Source organism: Aulonocara stuartgranti, assembly GCF_965226115.1.
Source record: "Aulonocara stuartgranti genome assembly, chromosome: 17".
Classification (NCBI taxonomy): domain Eukaryota; kingdom Metazoa; phylum Chordata; class Actinopteri; order Cichliformes; family Cichlidae; genus Aulonocara; species Aulonocara stuartgranti.
Window position 1 is genome coordinate 5,533,372 of NC_138953.1, and position 17,815 is coordinate 5,551,186.

The 17,815-nt window shown below is 40.9% G+C and overlaps 1 protein-coding gene across 6 annotated transcripts in view; it reads left to right on the plus strand.

The window, feature by feature from the left end:
• The window catches only part of LOC309692450 (NXPE family member 3-like), a 43,145-nt gene extending 26,090 nt beyond the window's left edge, over positions 1 to 17,055 (plus strand). For 2 of the 6 annotated variants that reach the window (XM_082510953.1, XM_082510952.1), the window contains exons 2-8: positions 2,719 to 2,803; positions 8,432 to 8,605; positions 9,794 to 10,246; positions 13,972 to 14,264; positions 14,530 to 14,600; positions 16,183 to 16,389; positions 16,477 to 17,055. In XM_082510953.1, the coding sequence (XP_082367079.1) occupies positions 8,492 to 8,605; positions 9,794 to 10,246; positions 13,972 to 14,264; positions 14,530 to 14,600; positions 16,183 to 16,389; positions 16,477 to 17,033 (1,695 nt within the window). In that variant the 5' untranslated portion in view covers positions 2,719 to 2,803; positions 8,432 to 8,491 and the 3' untranslated portion in view covers positions 17,034 to 17,055. Of the gene's footprint in view, positions 1 to 2,623; positions 2,804 to 7,319; positions 7,890 to 8,431; positions 8,606 to 9,793; positions 10,247 to 13,971; positions 14,265 to 14,529; positions 14,601 to 16,182; positions 16,390 to 16,476 lie in introns of those variants that run through there. The other 4 variants (XM_082510951.1, XM_082510949.1, XM_082510950.1 and 1 more) reach the window with 4 other exon arrangements.
• The last annotated feature ends 760 nt before the right edge of the window (positions 17,056 to 17,815 follow it).

Below are 17,815 nucleotides of genomic sequence, written 5' to 3' on the forward strand. Positions count from 1 at the left end.
GGAGACGCATGTTGGAGAAGCCACTAAAACCAAGGACACTCTGGGAGGCCGCGTTTTCCAGCCCCCAGGCTTTACTGGCAGTGACGAAGAACCAGCATCCTTACGGACGGACAACCTCAGTGGATTCATGCCAGCAGGGTTAAGACCAGCCCAATCGGACCATCTCAGGCGTCGGATCAAGCAGACGACATCTCCGGCGAGCCAGCGCCCGGAACTAGAGCAAATAAACACACACGGGTAGATGACATCTCCGGCGAGCCAGCGCCCGGATCCAGTGCACACACGCAATCACTGATTAACACACAACGTCTGAAAGAACAACGACAAGGTACTCAAACATCCAGCAGGAACAGAAAGCCAAAAGTACCACATGATGTCTAACCTGATAAAGCCAGACTCATTTCATCCTGATAATGGAGAAAATGAAATGCCCATTGTCATCATACGACGCTTATTCAATGTCTCTCGAACCTGGGACCAGGCCAGGAGACAACTGAAGAACTGTTTTTCTTATATACTTTTTTATATATTTAGGTTATTAATCATATCTATCGCATTAACCTTAGGATTTCTCTTTGCTATTTTGTATTGTAGACTGCAACCATGTTCACATTTCTGCAGGTCATATTTTGCTGACTATACCTCATGCTCCATTTTGCAAGACACCTACTTAATGCACTCCTCACGCTCCCTAAAATCAGTAAATAGCAACATAGACGCCACTAATAAACCATCTTATGCACCCTCTAGAACAGGAGCTAACGCCTGGTATGAAAATGCCAGAACAGCCGCTCGTGATTTAGGAAACAGTAACTGTTATGTCTGTTCAAAGGCTAATCCAGAACAGGTAATAGTAGGATACCCCATATCCGGTTTCCCCCTCACTGAGGGACTAGAGAAAATCAGCGGAAATAATGCTCTCTTTAAAGACGCTTTACAGTTGACTCTGAGCCCTCTCGACTGCCTACTTAGACACACACACACACCAACTAACCCTGAGACTCCATTAGGCGAATTATTGAAGTTATCTAATGACACCGCAGGGACCTGCGCCCCAATGAAACGCCCTAAGAATAGGTTAAAGCCCTCACTGCCCTTAGGACAGATCCCTCTCCATTTTAATACTAGTATGATATGTCTGCGCAGACTAAAGTTAACTGGCCCAGACACACACATAGATTATACAAAGGATAACTATACATTCTTCTCTGACTCCCCAGGTGCACGCTGTAATGAGACATGGCTAGCTGTCTCTATGGCTGAAGTTGTATCATATCTGGAGGAACACACACACAGTTCAAGTTCGAGCAGAGAATCGATCATTGTTCCCCCAGAGGGTGTCTTAAATGACACTGACTGGGGGGAGTTAGTTAAATCACACATGGTCACGCGCCTGACCAGACCAATCCCACATGCTTATTGGTTGTGCAATAATACCCTTAGATTAGCTTTACCTGTTGATTGGACCGGTACCTGTGGTCTAGTAACCGTTGATGTATGCTGTACTTTCATTCCCAATAACACCGCTCCTAACGGTTCATTCACACAAGCTATGAATAAACTTGAAGCATTGCAGATAGAACTAATTGCCAATACAGGTCACGGTCAGTGGCTACATAAGTGGCTACAGGACACGTTTGGAAGATGGAAGGAACTAATTGTAGCCTTTGTAACCGTTGCAGCATGTTTTTGATGATTATTGTCTGTTGTGTGGTACCCTGTGTACGTTCAATGATAACCCGTATAGCTACTAGTACAGCTACTTCAATGTATTTGCAATTGGCACAAATTGACCCAGATTATGTGCCAGATGTTACCAATGATGTTCCTGATGTGTATATTGAACATTAGGTTGTGAACTATTACATTTTATGATTTGCTTTTTATATTATGTTATTACATTTGTGATTTTTCCTTTCTATTTGAGTTATTATTTTTAAAAATAATAAAAGAGGGGAACTGTTAGGTATTTTGATACCATAGTAGCATTTACAGGATATTGTTTTATACAGGAAAACTGTTACTCAATAAGGCCCAACTACTAGTTGTTTTTCTCTTTCTCTGTGACCCAAGAATTAATGTGTAGGACTCACAAGCTGGTACCCCAAGGTCGAAAACACCACAGAGATGAGACCACTTCCTTACTCCCATCCTCCCTTTTTCTTTATCTCCTGGAAAAGGCTCGTTAAAGGCTAGGTGGTTTGTTTCAGAATTCACTGATGAAAGAACTCTGTATTCTATGTCTAGGAGTGTATTTTGCTGGGATGATCATAAATTATAGCTGAACTGATAAACTACACAAGGGATACTTTGCTCAGAAGGCAGGAAGACGTTTCCTTATTTGGTCTGTACCGGTTTGAACTGGGAAAGCTGACACACGAACCTTTTTTTTCATCTATATAAACTGCTGTGTATCAAATAAACCTTTGAGTCGATTTGGGAAGACAACCTGAAGCAGTCTGTGTTTCCTTGTTCTCCCAAGCTGCTCCCGACGTCGTAACTAACCCAGCTGAATGGCATACCTGAGTGTTACTTTAAATAATTAGGAATCTTAGAAGGAAAGGACAGAACTCTGCTTATCGCTCACGCCACGGAGGAAACCCGGGAAGGCAATTTCCTTCACCCGAGCTCGTACTAACACGCTGAATGGCATGCTTGAATATTACTTGAGAATATATTTGACTGTGTTACAGACTAAGGGACATTCTCTGCTGATAGGTGAAGGTACATTCTCTGCTGATAGACGTCCACGCCTCGAAGGAAGTCGATCCACGGATTAGGCCTTGGAAACCGTTTCCTTCAGGTACCAGAAATTATTTCCACTGCTAATTAATTACCGTTGAGCTCAAAGGTCCTATTAATAAACGGTTAATGAATGTGTATTTATGACGACAATTTGTGAGACTGGTAAACTTATGATACGTACGATGGTCTTTCGTTCTACACGGTGCATTTCAAGGTCCTGTACCCATCCGTCGGTAAACTGTACCTGGGCTTGTTGCAGTGACCTGAAGTTACTAAACTTCATGAGTGTATGCACTCACTCCAAGAACCGTATGATTATAAATATGCATATAAATATGCTACAATGAGATAGCTGACTTCATCTAACTAGCAAATGTTGTCCAGGCTACGTTGGTGATACAGTTTTTTTTAATGTGTATGATATTTTTGTCATGCGATTTTAAAGCTGGTCCTACAACCGCATCCAAGAATAACATGCAGCTTATCTCAGAACTGTCGGTGAAAATTATTCTTGGAGCTAAGTTTAATTGAGCTGCATTTTAAAGAGGTGCAATTTCACAATTTGTGTATATTTTCTACGTTCACTTTTGTCATGTGTTGAGAAAAACACAGATTTAAAATTACATGGTCTAATATTTACATTTAGCATATAACTGCAACATTATTTTTTCGTTGTTTTTTTTTTTAAAGACTCGAAAGGACTTGAAATTCAAAGTTTCAGACTTGTGACTTGAGACTCGACTCTGACTTGCCTGACATTACTTGAGACTTGACTTGAGACTTGAGGATAAAGACTTGAGACTTACTTGAGACTTGCAAAACAATGACTTGGTCCCACCTCTGGTAGGATCTACCTTACAATATAAAGCGCCTTGAGGCGACTGTTGTTGTGATTTGGTGCTGTATAAAAAAATTGAATTGAATTGGTGGGCCATGGTTTCATGTGTGAACAACAGCAATAAAGTTAATAAAAAGATCATGTTTCATCAGGACTGAGAACTGACAGACTTTGATATCGGCCAACATGTGATGGTAAAACTAGTTCAAAAAAGGAAAAGCACTGAGCTGTAACATTGGCCAAAGGATCATTGATATGCATGGGGAGCAGAGCCTGTTAGGAAGCACACATTCCTAAAAATGATATCACATCAATACATCAACATCAAAATTTCAGAAAAGTTGAGAGAGTATGTCAAATGTCAGTGTAGGCTAAATGCTGTTTTTTTTCCCCTAATGTCTTAATTTTAAATTCATTTTTAATCGATCCACCTCATTTGGCTTTCTGGACTTTATACTTTTTTGGCTGTATGCTTATTTGTTAAATAAACTGACATTTACGGTTCATAAATTCATTTCATTTATATCTTTTTTTTTTACATATAACTCAAATGTTTTATTATTTGGGCTAATTTTAATAAGAAAGTCAGTCTATATGAAACATGAATATACTTACTGCACTTTATATATTTTAACCATATATAGTACATATTAAAGAATGTGTATAGAAATTGCTTGTATTTTGCTACTCCATCTGATTTTCATGATGCCCTAAAAATTTTCTCTAGATCTGCCCCCTGCTCTGGACTAAAAAGGAGACCAACCATCTAGCTCATTATCAGTACTCAGTTCAAAAGCCTGCATCTCTGGTAGTATGGGAGTGCATTAGTGCCTATGGAAGTGGCAGCTTGCACATCTGAAAAGGCACCATCACTACTGAAAGCTTATACACAAGTTTTAGCAACCTCCTCTTCAAGGAAGGCCTTTCATATTTCAGCAACACAATGCTAAACTGCATACTGCAGCATGTCATCACAGTAGAAGAATCTGCAGTGCAAACCTCTCATTGAAAGAAGAGGGGATGCTGCACAGTGGTAAACACTGGCCAAACCTGTCCTCTTTTTTGCTCTCATCAAATTCAAAACTAACATTTGACATGTTTTCTGTGTTCTGTTGTGAATAAAACATGGACTTATGAGAGTTGCAAAATAATTGCACAAGTGCAAAATCTGATCCAGACTGGATGTTAAAGCTAAAATCAGTACAAACTTGTGTAATCATAATGGCAATTAAATTTAATAAACAAAAAATGGATTCCAGTGTAAACTGATGAGCCTTTGAGGTAGAAAACACTTCACTTGAGGAAGTCCATTTGGCTCAAGGGAAACAGCCCAGATCTGTCGGATAATAACTTAACTACTGCAGAGATCCTTTATGCTGTTCCACATTCACAAGCAGAGTGTGGCCCAGACTCAGCTGAGCAAGGTCCAATCTGCTGCTCTGTAATAAAGCAGCATGTCAGCTTTGGTGTGTTTAGCCTTAAATCATTTCAAGTTTTATATCTAACCTTGTCATCGTGTCTAACAGCAATGATTCAAGAGAGTTTTTTGGGGTAGTACACATGATTTCTGTGTGTGTGTGTGTGTGTGAGTGAGAGAGAGAGAGAGTTTAAGAAAACACACTAACCAGCAAATAGCTATAGCAACAAAGAGTGTTTAAAATCTTTTGTCCATCCCCTGTATTCTGTACAACCCAACGATAAATGGGTTAAAGATGAAAGCAATGCAAACTTACTATAGATTTAGTTTGAATTAGATTGGAATGTAATAGTTCATCTTTTGGGGGGCATTTAGCTCTGTTTCGATATTTGGAGGAGCAAATCATCCTACGAACTGACCTGATGGCATTTTACCTAATTAACAGCAAAACCCCCGCTGGTTTTCAGTACCATTTATTTTTCCAGTCTTTTTGTTTCCTTCATTTCAACATTATTATGATGTGTTGCTGCCATCAAATTCAAAATAGTCTAACATTTTTCATTACATAGTAAATGTTTCAGTTGAAAAATTTAATATTCCTCATGATTTGTTTTATTGTGTATATGGATTTGTGAGATCCTCAGATCATTGCATTCTGCTTTTATTTATATTTTACACAATGTTCAAATCTGCTGTCAGTGCAAACACTGTGAAACTATCTGCTGTTTGAACTACCTTAAATTCCATCGATCTATCGATTTTTTTAAAATCCAAACATTCAAATTTAACAGCTGCAATTTTTAAAAACAGCAACAAAAAAAGAAAAAAAAAACTACAATTTTAAAATGAACTATGCAATTAATTTAAACTGTGATGTCAGCATTGACTCATGGCCCAACAAATGGCTCAGTGGACTGGCTGAACAACATTCACATGAACTAGGTCTAAACAGGCAGCTATCGTAAAAATGCAGCTGGTTAAATTAGGGCAGAAAAGTTTTACCATCAGCAGAGAGACATGTGCCCTGAGACTGAAAACACTTATGTGCTCTTTTTAAGGGTAACTGTGGTGCCAGACAGTGGAGTCAAAATCTATTCAAATATTGACATTATGTTAGAAAAGGTCCAAACTCTTGTTGGGGCCTCAGTTAATAGCTGATCTATTTCAGAGAATTTCTTAGTGGACCGAATTTCTGTTATACCTACTCAAAGACTTGTCGGTTTGTTTATGTCACTTAAATAATTTTCGCTTTGTTTTTTTTTCCCCTCCTTTTACTCAACCACAAAAATCAACCAGAGATGAGGACTGATCGGATACAGTAAGGGTCAGACCTCTGCCCTTTGTAGGCACACTTGTACTTGCCTGTCATTCAATAATATGATGAAGGATAACCAAACTATTATTTTTTATAAGTGTCTGGCTCTTTTTGCAGCACACAACTGACAAATGTACATTCGCTCTCGTGGTTTATGGACTGACTCCATATCCTTCTCTCTGTAATCACTGACAGAATATTCTTGAGTCTGATCACATCCTGCGCTGACAGTTTCAGCAGCATGACGATGAGCTGCTCTTGCACTTTTTCTTTTTTTGGGGATGTTGCAATTTCCAATGTGGTTACTGGGATCTTTTCTAAGAATCTGTATGACAGCACTTTAGCCACCGTTTCCGATGAAACACCAGTCAGCTGTGCTTGCTCATTTGTAATACATGCCACTTTGCATGAGAAGATCGTGCAATGACGTGCACCTGTGTTAAAACACCTGGCTTGTTGGTTCTCCAGTAACCAGTCTCTGCAGAGACCACTAGGTGGCACAGGTCCTCAGCTCAGCACTCTACCATCAGGCAGTGGTTTGAACACCTTAAAGCAGAACTACCTTGAAATCTTTCTAACACCAATTAGATTTTTATTCACACACTGCAGCTTAACCTTTTCCCTCTTGTCCCGAATTCTTTGATGTTGGGCTGAGAACAAACAACCAATACTCAGAGCAGGTCCAGTCAATCAACAATCATTTATTAAGCACATGCATGTGGAGATGTACACAATACTACCTTCCGTGTCGATCTAAAAGAGGAAGCACTTAGATACACAGTTTTATATGTCAGGGTTCACGGCCCTTCATGCGTAGGCAGATAACATAACATGCATGAGTTACAGTTAGTGACAGTTAGATGTAATTCTTTTTTCGGCAACCTAAGAAAGCTATTTCAACTGTCTCTCACTATGATGTAGCACATCCTGAGTACATCCTGCTGCAGAGGATCCACAGGGCGATGGTGCAGCTGCTATCCACAGCTCCAAACACACTGGTAGTCATTCGGACTGTAAACCACAAAGCTTTGATGAGGCAATTACTAACTGTGACTAAATGTCCATCTGGTGGACGCCTGGCAGATGAGCTTGGCCCACAGCATCCGCCCACCACCACCCACTATTAAGAACAGGATTAATGAACTCTTTTCCTACATATTCAATTAAAACCATGACAAGATGTGCGCGCACCAACACAGAGATTTTTACCAGAAACATTTGAGTGAGGAGAAAGAATCAGAGCAGGATTGAGCACAACTGCAGTGCTGTGAAAGAGTATGACTTCACTCAGATTTTTTTTGTTTATGTTATAAATTTACAAAGTGTAAGGTTAGTATAAACATCATACTTCAGTAAATTTAACAGGGTGGGCCAAGAAAAAGACTACCAGGGACTCAGGGGAAGATTTGCATTTTCCCCTTTGCATTAATTTGCAGTGGACAGAGTACAGTCGCTCTTGGATAATAATTAACTTTTGGTATGTCTTTGATTCATTGTGTCACAACTGGGAAAACAGCAAATCAATGCAATGAGCTTCAGCGCTGGTTCTCACTAAAAGAATCTTCTCCGTCGAGGTAAGATGTGCTATAGACTTGAGAAGTAAATGTAAAAATGAGATTCGTTTAGCATTACAATACATTATTAATGTACTTGTGTGCTTTGTAGAGGATTTTGTGCGATTTTTACGCTGTGTGACATTTTTCTACAGAAAAATATTGCCGTTATCACTTCTGCTTGTGTCTTACTCATTTGTTCCTTAAACTGTAGACGTGTACATCTTTGACACACGTCTGAACCAAGGACATGTATTAGGGAGAATTTATTTCTACGATCTCTACCAGACTTTTCTTTTCCACTTGTTTGATAAATCAAAAAATGTTTCTGTCTTTACAACTCTTTACACATTAACTGCTACTTACATCAAGATTTTCGTCCTCCACAGCTGCATATTCTGATGAGTCAATAAAAAATAATAATAGTGTCAGTTTAACAGAATATATTGGTTTCAGTAATTAAACAGTTTGTAATTGAGAGAGGATTTGCAACTGCATTTTGTTTTGTTTTTTAACATATACTTTGTTATTGTTTTTGTTTTAATTTCATTCATAAAATCTAGTATCTGGTGAACTGGTCATAGTGCAACACTGCAGCCGGAGATGTGGACTGTTTACCAATCATGAAGTTCCAAGTTTGTAAACGACAGGCCTTTACTAGACTCCCAAAATGTGCCTGGATTTTCCTTTTCTTCACTCTTTTTTTCCTGGTGTTATTTATCATGAACACCCTGGAGGTAAGAACTTGTGTTTTTCTAATTAGTGACTACAGTTTTTTGTGTTGAAAAAAAGATTAAATGAATAATGTAGGTATGATGTGTCAGATGTCCATATGAAGAGCCAGATGCAATTCTTAGGTCATACAGTGCTTTCACATGACTTTCATCTGCTATATAGGTTTTAGATTAAATAGGTAAATGTGACAATGAGCGATCCGATGACCACAGCATTGTAGTTTTTAAAGATCCTTTATTTTCCCGTTTTAAAGTAGCACACACCACTCTCCCAGAAACATCCTTAAAAGGGGAGACATGATTAGATGATGAGGTCAGGTGTGTGAATCAGCCTCCATCTTTCACCACACCCTGAAAACCCACTGCTCTACCCCTCCCCTGCAGCGGAGCCACAAACCACTCCCCACAATAGTCATGTTTTTGGATGTAGCCCTTCGACAATCATCTTGTTGGTGGTGCAAAAATACTAAATATACTAATATTTAATCTGCAACACGAGATAACTTTTTTTACTTTTTAAACTTACTTTTTTATTTACTTCTATTTAATTTTTTTTTTTTAGTCCTTTAGTTCTTGTTAGGAAGAATGTGTCACCCTGACCTGGCAACCCTGTTGTAAGCTAGTAATTAATGTAGCCTTGTATGTGAGGTTTATGGTAAAATCAACTCATTGGAGAGTGCTGATTAGTCCCTCCAAATTTAAATCAATTTTGTATCTCACATTATAAACATTGGTATTATAAGATTCAAATCCTGGTGATTTTCTGAAAGGCAACATTTCTGCCAGTAACCACATTTTGCATTTGATACAACTGCATTTAGTTTGCCTTATCATAGAGAGCTGAGTGTAATCTGTATCTGTATATTTCTTGGCTTAGTTAAATTGGTAATGCATATATTTTAAGGATTTTGATTTATTCATTTATGTACAAAGAAAAGCTTTGTTGTCTTATCACATGAGAAGAATTTTTAACAGTTTTCAACTATGTTTAGTATTTACCTCTTTTTAAAATTTACCATGGCAACTAAGCAGCTTCAAAATCTGCAACTTTTGCTTTGTATGAAATGTTTTTGTTTCCAACTCTCAGAGCCCTATTCAGATTTCATTGTCTTAAACTGGATAATGGAACATGTTGATTCTTAGGTGTACTGAATTGTATTGCATGTTTTAATTCAATGATTAATATTGCAGTTTCAGAATAAAATGAAGACCATCAGCATATTCTCAAGGCCTGCCGCTGTTACCCTGTCTACTGACATGCATTATGACTTCTGCAAGTTAAAACCGCTGTCCCCTAAGGAGGCTCAAGAAGAAGACCTCCTGCTAGAGTCTATTACTTGGCCTGAAACGCCACCTTTATCATTTCCTCTTTCCCTGGAAAAGACCAGTGATCCAGACCACAGCACCTTCACCATTCTTCCAAAGAGGGGAGGGGGCCAGTGGCGAATAGGAGATAAGCTGGAGGTTATGATTAACATGAAGGACTTTCAGGGCCGTCCAAAAAAGTTTGGAGGAGACGTTTTACTTGCCCGGCTGCACAGCCCAACTATCGGTGCGGGTGTTGCAGGAGAAGTGGTGGATCATCTCAATGGCTCCTACACAGCTGTATTCTTTTTACTCTGGAAAGGAAGTGCACAAGTCCAGGTGATTAAGAAAATGTATCATTTTACATGTGGTTGAAGGCATTGGAAATGTCAACATCCCATCTTTCTTTTTTTTCAGTCACTGGAATGTTTAGAAAAATACATCTTCCCATTTCTCTAGACAAAGACTTAATAGTAAAGTAATGTTTCAAGCTGATGTAAAATGTTAGCTTCCTGTTGCCGTTGGCATAAAGAAACCTACTTCTCAAATTTGCACATAAAGTCTGTTACCCCTACTTTTAGCTACTGACATTAGGACAAATGCTAAGACCAAACAGTCACTTCATTCTTATGCAATACTGAGCAGCAATCTGGGGGTGAAAAAAGAAACTAATGAGGAGGTGCCGCAAAAATGTGTTCCCCAAAAGGAACTGAGACTGACTTCCAAAGTTCTCATAGATTGTGATGTTTATATTGCTTATTTTTGTGTTAATGGAAACTGTAATGGAGGGGGAATGTGGTTCCGGGTTATACTTCAAGATCGTGTTCAGTTTCTGCAGTAGGAGAAAACTATTAGCACTAAAGTTAGCATGTTTGTAGTAAGCCCATGTAATGAATGCAAAGTATGGTGCTCCTTGCTAACTAGCAAGGTATGGTCATGACCTCAATGCCAATAGCTGAAGCTTTAAAAACAAATTATTTCCTCCAGAGTCTCCACCAGCTTGGGTTTGAGCTGGATGACAAAATATGCTTTAACAGAAACATGAATTCTATCTGTTACAAAACAAATTATTTTGCTGCTTCCCCAACAGACCTTTGCTGCAAATATTTAATGATCATAGCTTGCTTATGAAATAGAGCCAACTCATCTTTTCCACTGAACCATAGCTGTTAGACAATTCTAACAGCAGATGGGTTAAATTCCAACCCAAGGCCGTTTGCTCCCATATGGAAAAGAAATAGTAAAAACTTATATGTGATTACTCATGAAAGTGGCCACTTTCATGAGTAAATCATATAAGGCTTACATTATTTACTCATGAAAGTGGCCACTTTCTCATTACTTTCATACATTGTTTTAGTAAGTATCCAAAACATACAAGTTTCATTATATAATTTTTCAAGGGATCTTATATCTGTTTTCACTCTTATATGCTTTTCATACAAGTTTCACACAAGACAGATACAAACTTTATAAGATTTATATATATCTTTTCCATATGGGCTGTGTATCTCCATCCATCCATCCATCCATCTTCATCCGCTTTGTCCGGGGCCGGGTCGCGGGGGCAGCAGCCTAAGCAAAGAGGCCCAGACCTCCCTCTCCCCAGCCACCTCCTCCAGCTTATCCGGGGGAATACCAAGGCGTTCCCAGGCCAGCCGAGAGATATAATCTCTCCAGCGTGTCCTGGGTCTGCCCCGGGGCCTCCTCCCGGTGGGACATGCCTGGAACACCTCACCCAGGAGGCGCCCAGGGGGCATCCTTGTCAGATGCCCGAACCACCTCAGCTGGCTCCTTTCGATGTGGAGCAGCAGCTGCTCTACTCTGAGCCCCTCCCGGATGGCCGAACTTCTCACCCTATCTCTAAGGGAGAGGCCAGCCACCCTTCGGAGGAAGCTCATTTCTGCCGCTTGTATCCGCGATCTCGTTCTTTCGGTCACTACCCACAGCTCGTGGCCATAGGTGAGGGTAGGGACGTAGATCGACCGGTAAATTGAGAGCTTCGCTTTTACACTCAGCTCCCTCTTCACCACGACGGACCGGTGCAGCGTCCGCATTACTGCAGCTGCAGCCCCAATCCGTCTGTCGATCTCCGGCTCCCTTCTCCCATCACTCGCGAACAAGACCCCGAGATACTTGAACTCCTCCACTTGGGGCAGGAACTCATCCCCGACCCGGAGTGGGCACTCCACCCTTTTCCGGCTGAGAACCATGGCCTCAGATTTGGAGGTGCTGATCCTCATTCCCGCTGCTTCACACTCGGCTGCGAACCGCTCCAGTGCGAGCTGGAGGCCCTCACCCGATGAAGCCAACAGAACCACATCATCTGCAAAAATCAGAGATGAGATTCTGAGGCCACCAAAGCGAAAGCCCTCCGCCACTTGGCTGCGCCTAGAAATCCTGTCCATAAAAATTATGAACAGAACCGGAGACAAAGGGCAGCCCTGGCGGAGCCCATCACCCACCGGGAACGAGTCCGACTTATTGCCGGCAATGCGAACCAAGCTCTTGCAACGGTTGTATAGGGATCGAATGGCCCGTAGCAATGGGCCAGACACCCCATATTCCCGCAACACCTCCCACAGGACACCCCGAGGGACACGGTCAAATGCCTTCTCCAAGTCCACAAAACACATGTAGACTGGTTGGGCAAACTCCCATGCACCCTCAAGTATCCTGGAGAGGATAAAGAGCTGGTCCAGTGTTCCGCGACCAGGACGAAAACCGCATTGTTCCTCCTGTATCCGAGGTTCGACTAACGGACGAACTCTCCTTTCCAGCACCCTGGCATAGACTTTCCCAGGGAGGCTGAGGAGTGTTATCCCCCTGTAGTTGGAACACACCCTCCGGTCCCCTTTCTTGAAGATGGGGACCACCACCCCGGTCTGCCAGTCCACAGGTACTGCCCCTGATCTCCACGCAACATTGCAGAGGCGTGTCAACCAGGACAGCCCTACAACGTCCAGAGCCTTCAGGAACTCGGGGCGGACCTCATCAACACCAGGGGCTCTGCCACCAAGGAGTTGTTTAACTGCCTCAGTGACCTCGCCCCCGGAAATTGGCGGGTCATTCCCCTCATCCCCAGACTCTGCTTCCTCCTCGGAAGACGTGTCAGTGGGATTAAGGAGGTCCTCGAAGTATTCCTTCCACCGCCTGACAATTTTCTCAGTCGATGTCAGCAGCGCTCCGCCAGCACTATACACAGTGCAGGTAGAGCAACGCTTTCCCCTCCTGAGACGTCTGACGGTTTGCCAGAATCTCTTCGAGGCAGTCCGAAAGTCTTTTTCCATGGCCTCTCCGAACTCCTCCCACACCCGAGTTTTTGCTTCAGCCACTGCCCGAGCCGCATTCCGCTTGGCCTGTCGATACCTGTCGGCTGCCTCCGGAGTCCCACAGGCTAACCAAGCCCGATAGGACTCCTTCTTCAGCCTGGTGGTTCCCTTCACCTCTGGTGTCCACCATTTGGTTCGGGGATTACCACCACGGCAGGCACCAACCGCCTTGCGGCCGCAGCTCATTGCAGCGGCTTCGGCATACAAAGATGCCTAAGATTACGTAGGCATCTGTGTATCTCCACCCACTGTAAATAGCCCTTACTAAACAGTTAGTCTTTAATGCTACTTGAACCAGGGGAATGGAATGCTGACCATGACAAAAGGTAACGTTTTCTTTCCATTGGCACTGTTTCTTTTTGCCAACATATAATCTGAATGAATTACTTACCACCAACCAGAAATGCAAATTCCCCAAAAGTTGATTCCATTTATCTGTATGTAGTTTTTTCAGTGGGAGAAATGTTTCGTCACTCACCCAAGTGACTTCTTCAGTTTCATGGAGATGCTCTTTTTATAAGGTTGGGGAAACCTGCAGTCAGCTGAGACTGAAAAAGTCACTTGGGTGAGTGACGAAACATTTCTCCCACTGAAAACATCCAGATGAACAGAATCAACTTTCTGGGATTTCCTTACTGGGATGATGAATCAAGATGCTGTATTCAAAGGTTGTAGTAATTATAGGTATTTATCTGAAAACTGGTTGCAAAACTCTGAGTCTGTTTTCTACAGGTGACACTGGTTCACCCCAGTGAGGCAGTCATGGAGCTGCGCAGGCTGAACAGAGAACACCCTGACAGGATTTTCTTTAAGAGCGTCTTCCAGTCAGGCTCAGTCACTGAAACTACCACCTGTAACATATGTTTGCGTCCAACCCAGAAGTCTCTGTGCAACTACACTGACCTCCATACAGGCGAGCCCTGGTTCTGCTACAAGCCAGATAACCTGAGTTGTGATGCCAGAATGAATTACTTCAATGGAGGATATCAACAAAGCATCACAACCATGGAGAAGCTTTTTAAGAGGTGAAGATTTCGTTTATGTCCTTAGTGTAAAAGTATAAAAGTCAATCTTTTTCTTTGTTTTACTCTCCACAGCAAAAAGAGGGAACTATCTTTTTCTCCACCTGGAAAATGCTTCATTGTTGTGTGTTAGCCAGTTTCCCTGTCAACTAATTAATGTTTAATATGATTTAATCTGTTTTTGCTGCCTGCCGTCTCTAATAAATTTCTAGTTTAAAAAACTTTTAAACTTTTCTTAAGAACTTTTATTGTGTGTGCTTTGCCTCAGTGGCGTCAACTTGAAAGTCTCCATTCGAGCTTCAGGACCTGCAGGTGTCACCATTTTTCCAAGAATGAAAGGTAAAGCCAGATGTTAACACCTATATTAAATAAACATTTGTAGAACATTTAATAGTTTATGGATTTTGAATTAACTACTAACAGTGTAACTTTTCCTCTGTATGGATAGTTCATAACATGTGGATGAAATGAACTTCAACAGTTCTTATTCCCAGAATAAAGAGGTTTATTATAAGAATGTGAGGTATGATCAGAAAGTTCTGGGAACTGACCTCAACTGATTTATATTAGGCTGATCCGTTTTCTTGAGTGTTGTCTTTTTGTGCATCTTAAGCCCATTTTCAAAAATGTAATTAGTTATAGATTGCTCCCTGGATGTCCCATTCTGTTCCCTTGCACTTATTTTGGGTCAGATATGTCTGTGTAGTTAAAAAATAGTAACAGTAACAGTTATATAGTAACTGTTAAGTCTAATATACCCTAGTAAGCTATACTACTTTTTCCTTTGGGAAGATACCATCTGTGCAGTGTGCAATTCTGTTGAAGAAAGATGTTGAATCTATTTAATTATTCTTGAAAAATAATTTATTTCTGTGCATTTTCCCCCCTGCATCAAATTAAATTTGATTATATCGATTAAGCATCATGAGGTGGTGGGTGGCTCCCTATTTTTTTTGCTGGGAGTTTGCAACCCTATTAGTTAGGTTGCTTAATATTTCTGCTAAGTACTCTTTAAAATACCAGAATAGGGAGGATGGAGTAGGTTTAAGTTTATTAGATTGATTGGTTTTGCTGAACTATGAAATATTTTGGGCGCAGTGTATTTTTTACATACAGGTATAACAGAATAGCTTTTGTGTTGTTATTTATTTAAACTTGAGTATAAACTTATACAAAATGCAGCAAGATATTAAAAAAACGTTTTGTTGATTAAAAAACACTATATCGGATTCATATCGGTATCGGCAGATATCCAAATTTATGATATCGGTATCGGTATCGGACATAAAAAAGTGGTATCGTGCCATCTCTAATTTTTAGGCAATCCTGATATTAATGAATCTCAGTAGTCCAGTCTAGAATTAATAAATGCATTAACTAATTCTTCCATATCAGTCTGAGACAGGATTTCTCATTTTTGAGATACTGCACTAATGCAAGAAAACAGTCATACATATTTGTTTAATATGTGCATTGAGGGACATGACTCCAAGTTTCCTTACAGTGTCACTGGAGGTCAAAATAAAGCCATCCAGAATGGTTTGACGCCACGTTTCTAAGATTGCACATGAAAGGGATGGGACTTCCAGGAAGTGATCTAATAACAGCAGCAGTAGTCATAGTGGTGCATAAATGCATGATAAGATGATCTTCAACAGTGGATGGTAAACATTTAAATTAGGTAATCACCAGTGTACTGCACTTATATTTTTTGGGACTAAAAAAGTCATAAACAAACTAACTGTACTTCAACTTGAGTGAGGTTAGAAAACTACAGCAAACTAGCTGTCTTATAAAATTAAAATTATAAGTAATATTAGATTTCATTCACTCATACAGGTAAAGGAAAGATTTTGTTTGGGTCTTTTCTTGTTAATAACTCAAAAATAGTCATATAGCGTGTCTGTTGACTTGTTCTCAGGACAGTCAGAGGAGAAGAGCAGCAGTGAGGAGTCTGGACCCTCGGGCTATTACTACCAAGATGTTTGGCGAGGACTAGGTGGCACAAAAATTCGTCAGTTCAACACTTCCTCGGCCATCACTCAGTGCCTGAAAGGCAAGGTGGTTCATATGTATGGAGACTCCACCATTAGGCAGTGGTTTGAACACCTTACAGCAACACTACCAGGTAACTACCCCACAACCCTTTCAGGCACCCTTCTGATTTTCTTTAGACACCTTATCACACGCATTATTTCCTCTGTAATACTTTCAGATCTCAAGGAGTTTGACCTGAATAGTGAGAAACAAGCTGGACCTTTCATGGCCCTGAACTTTACACACAACATCATGGTGAAGTACCGCTGCCACGGTCCTCCTCTCCGGAGCACTACTGTCCCAGCCATTGAGATGCATTATATTGCCAACGAGTTAGACAACATGGTTGGAGGCAGCAAAACCGTTGTAGTACTTGGAATCTGGGCACACTTTGCCACTTTTCCCTTGGAGTTCTACATCCGGCGGATGTTGTCCATCCGCAGGGCAGTGGTGCGGCTGCTGTCCAGGGCTCCAGACACACTGGTGGTTATTCGGACCGGAAACCCCAAATCTTTAACATGTTTCCTTCACTCATCCACTAACAGTGACTGGTACACGCTGCAGCAACTCAAAGTGCTCAAGGCCATATTCAAAGGACTGAATGTCCATCTGGTGAATGCCTGGGAGATGGTCATTGCCCACCACCTGCCCCAAGAACTCCACCCACAACCTCCCATTATTAAGAACATGATTAATGTTCTCCTGTCGTACATATGCCCTGAAAAGGATGGTTAGATGTGTGTGTGTGTGTGTGTGTGTGTGGGGGGGGGGGGTTAGCAGTCTGTGCACACACATTTATTTACCATCTATTTGAATTAAATTAACTACAGTAAACAGCAAAAGTAACTATTATAAATGTTCATAGTAGCCCCAGAGAAAGCTTGTAACCATCTTAATCAGCCTCATTGGTTCCACTCTCTGCATACAGTACATTTAATCCATTTTTCATTTTTAATAATAGTCCCTATTTGATTTGTTAAATAATGTTGTTTCCCACTGCATCACCTAAGAAACCAAAGCTGATTTGTACTTTAAACATGGTCAGCATAAACACAGGAAGTTAAAGGGACAAAAACAAAGGTTAGCACAAAATTTCACTCCCGGCGTGAAATGCCTTTCAGGTTTCATCTGAATCTGTAAATACTGTATTTAGGGGCAGTTATGTTTTGGGACATGTTTACATGCATCTGTGTTATTCTGTCTGTAAACATGGTTTTGAATTAATTCTGATAAAACTACGTAGGCGTGTAGGATTGGGATTGTGTTAACAATCCATTAGAATTTGGTTTATACATATTTAAGGTGAACTCGAGATGTGTTACTGTATATCTTCACAGAAAGAGAATGAGCCGCCTAGTTAGCAGTGGTAAATGGTAAAGAGCCTGTATTTATATAGCACTTTACTAGTCCCTAAGGACCCCAAAGCGCTTTACACATCCAGTCATCCACCCATTCACACACTGGTGATGGCAGCTGCATTGTAGCCACAGCCACCCTGGGACGCACTGACAGAGGCG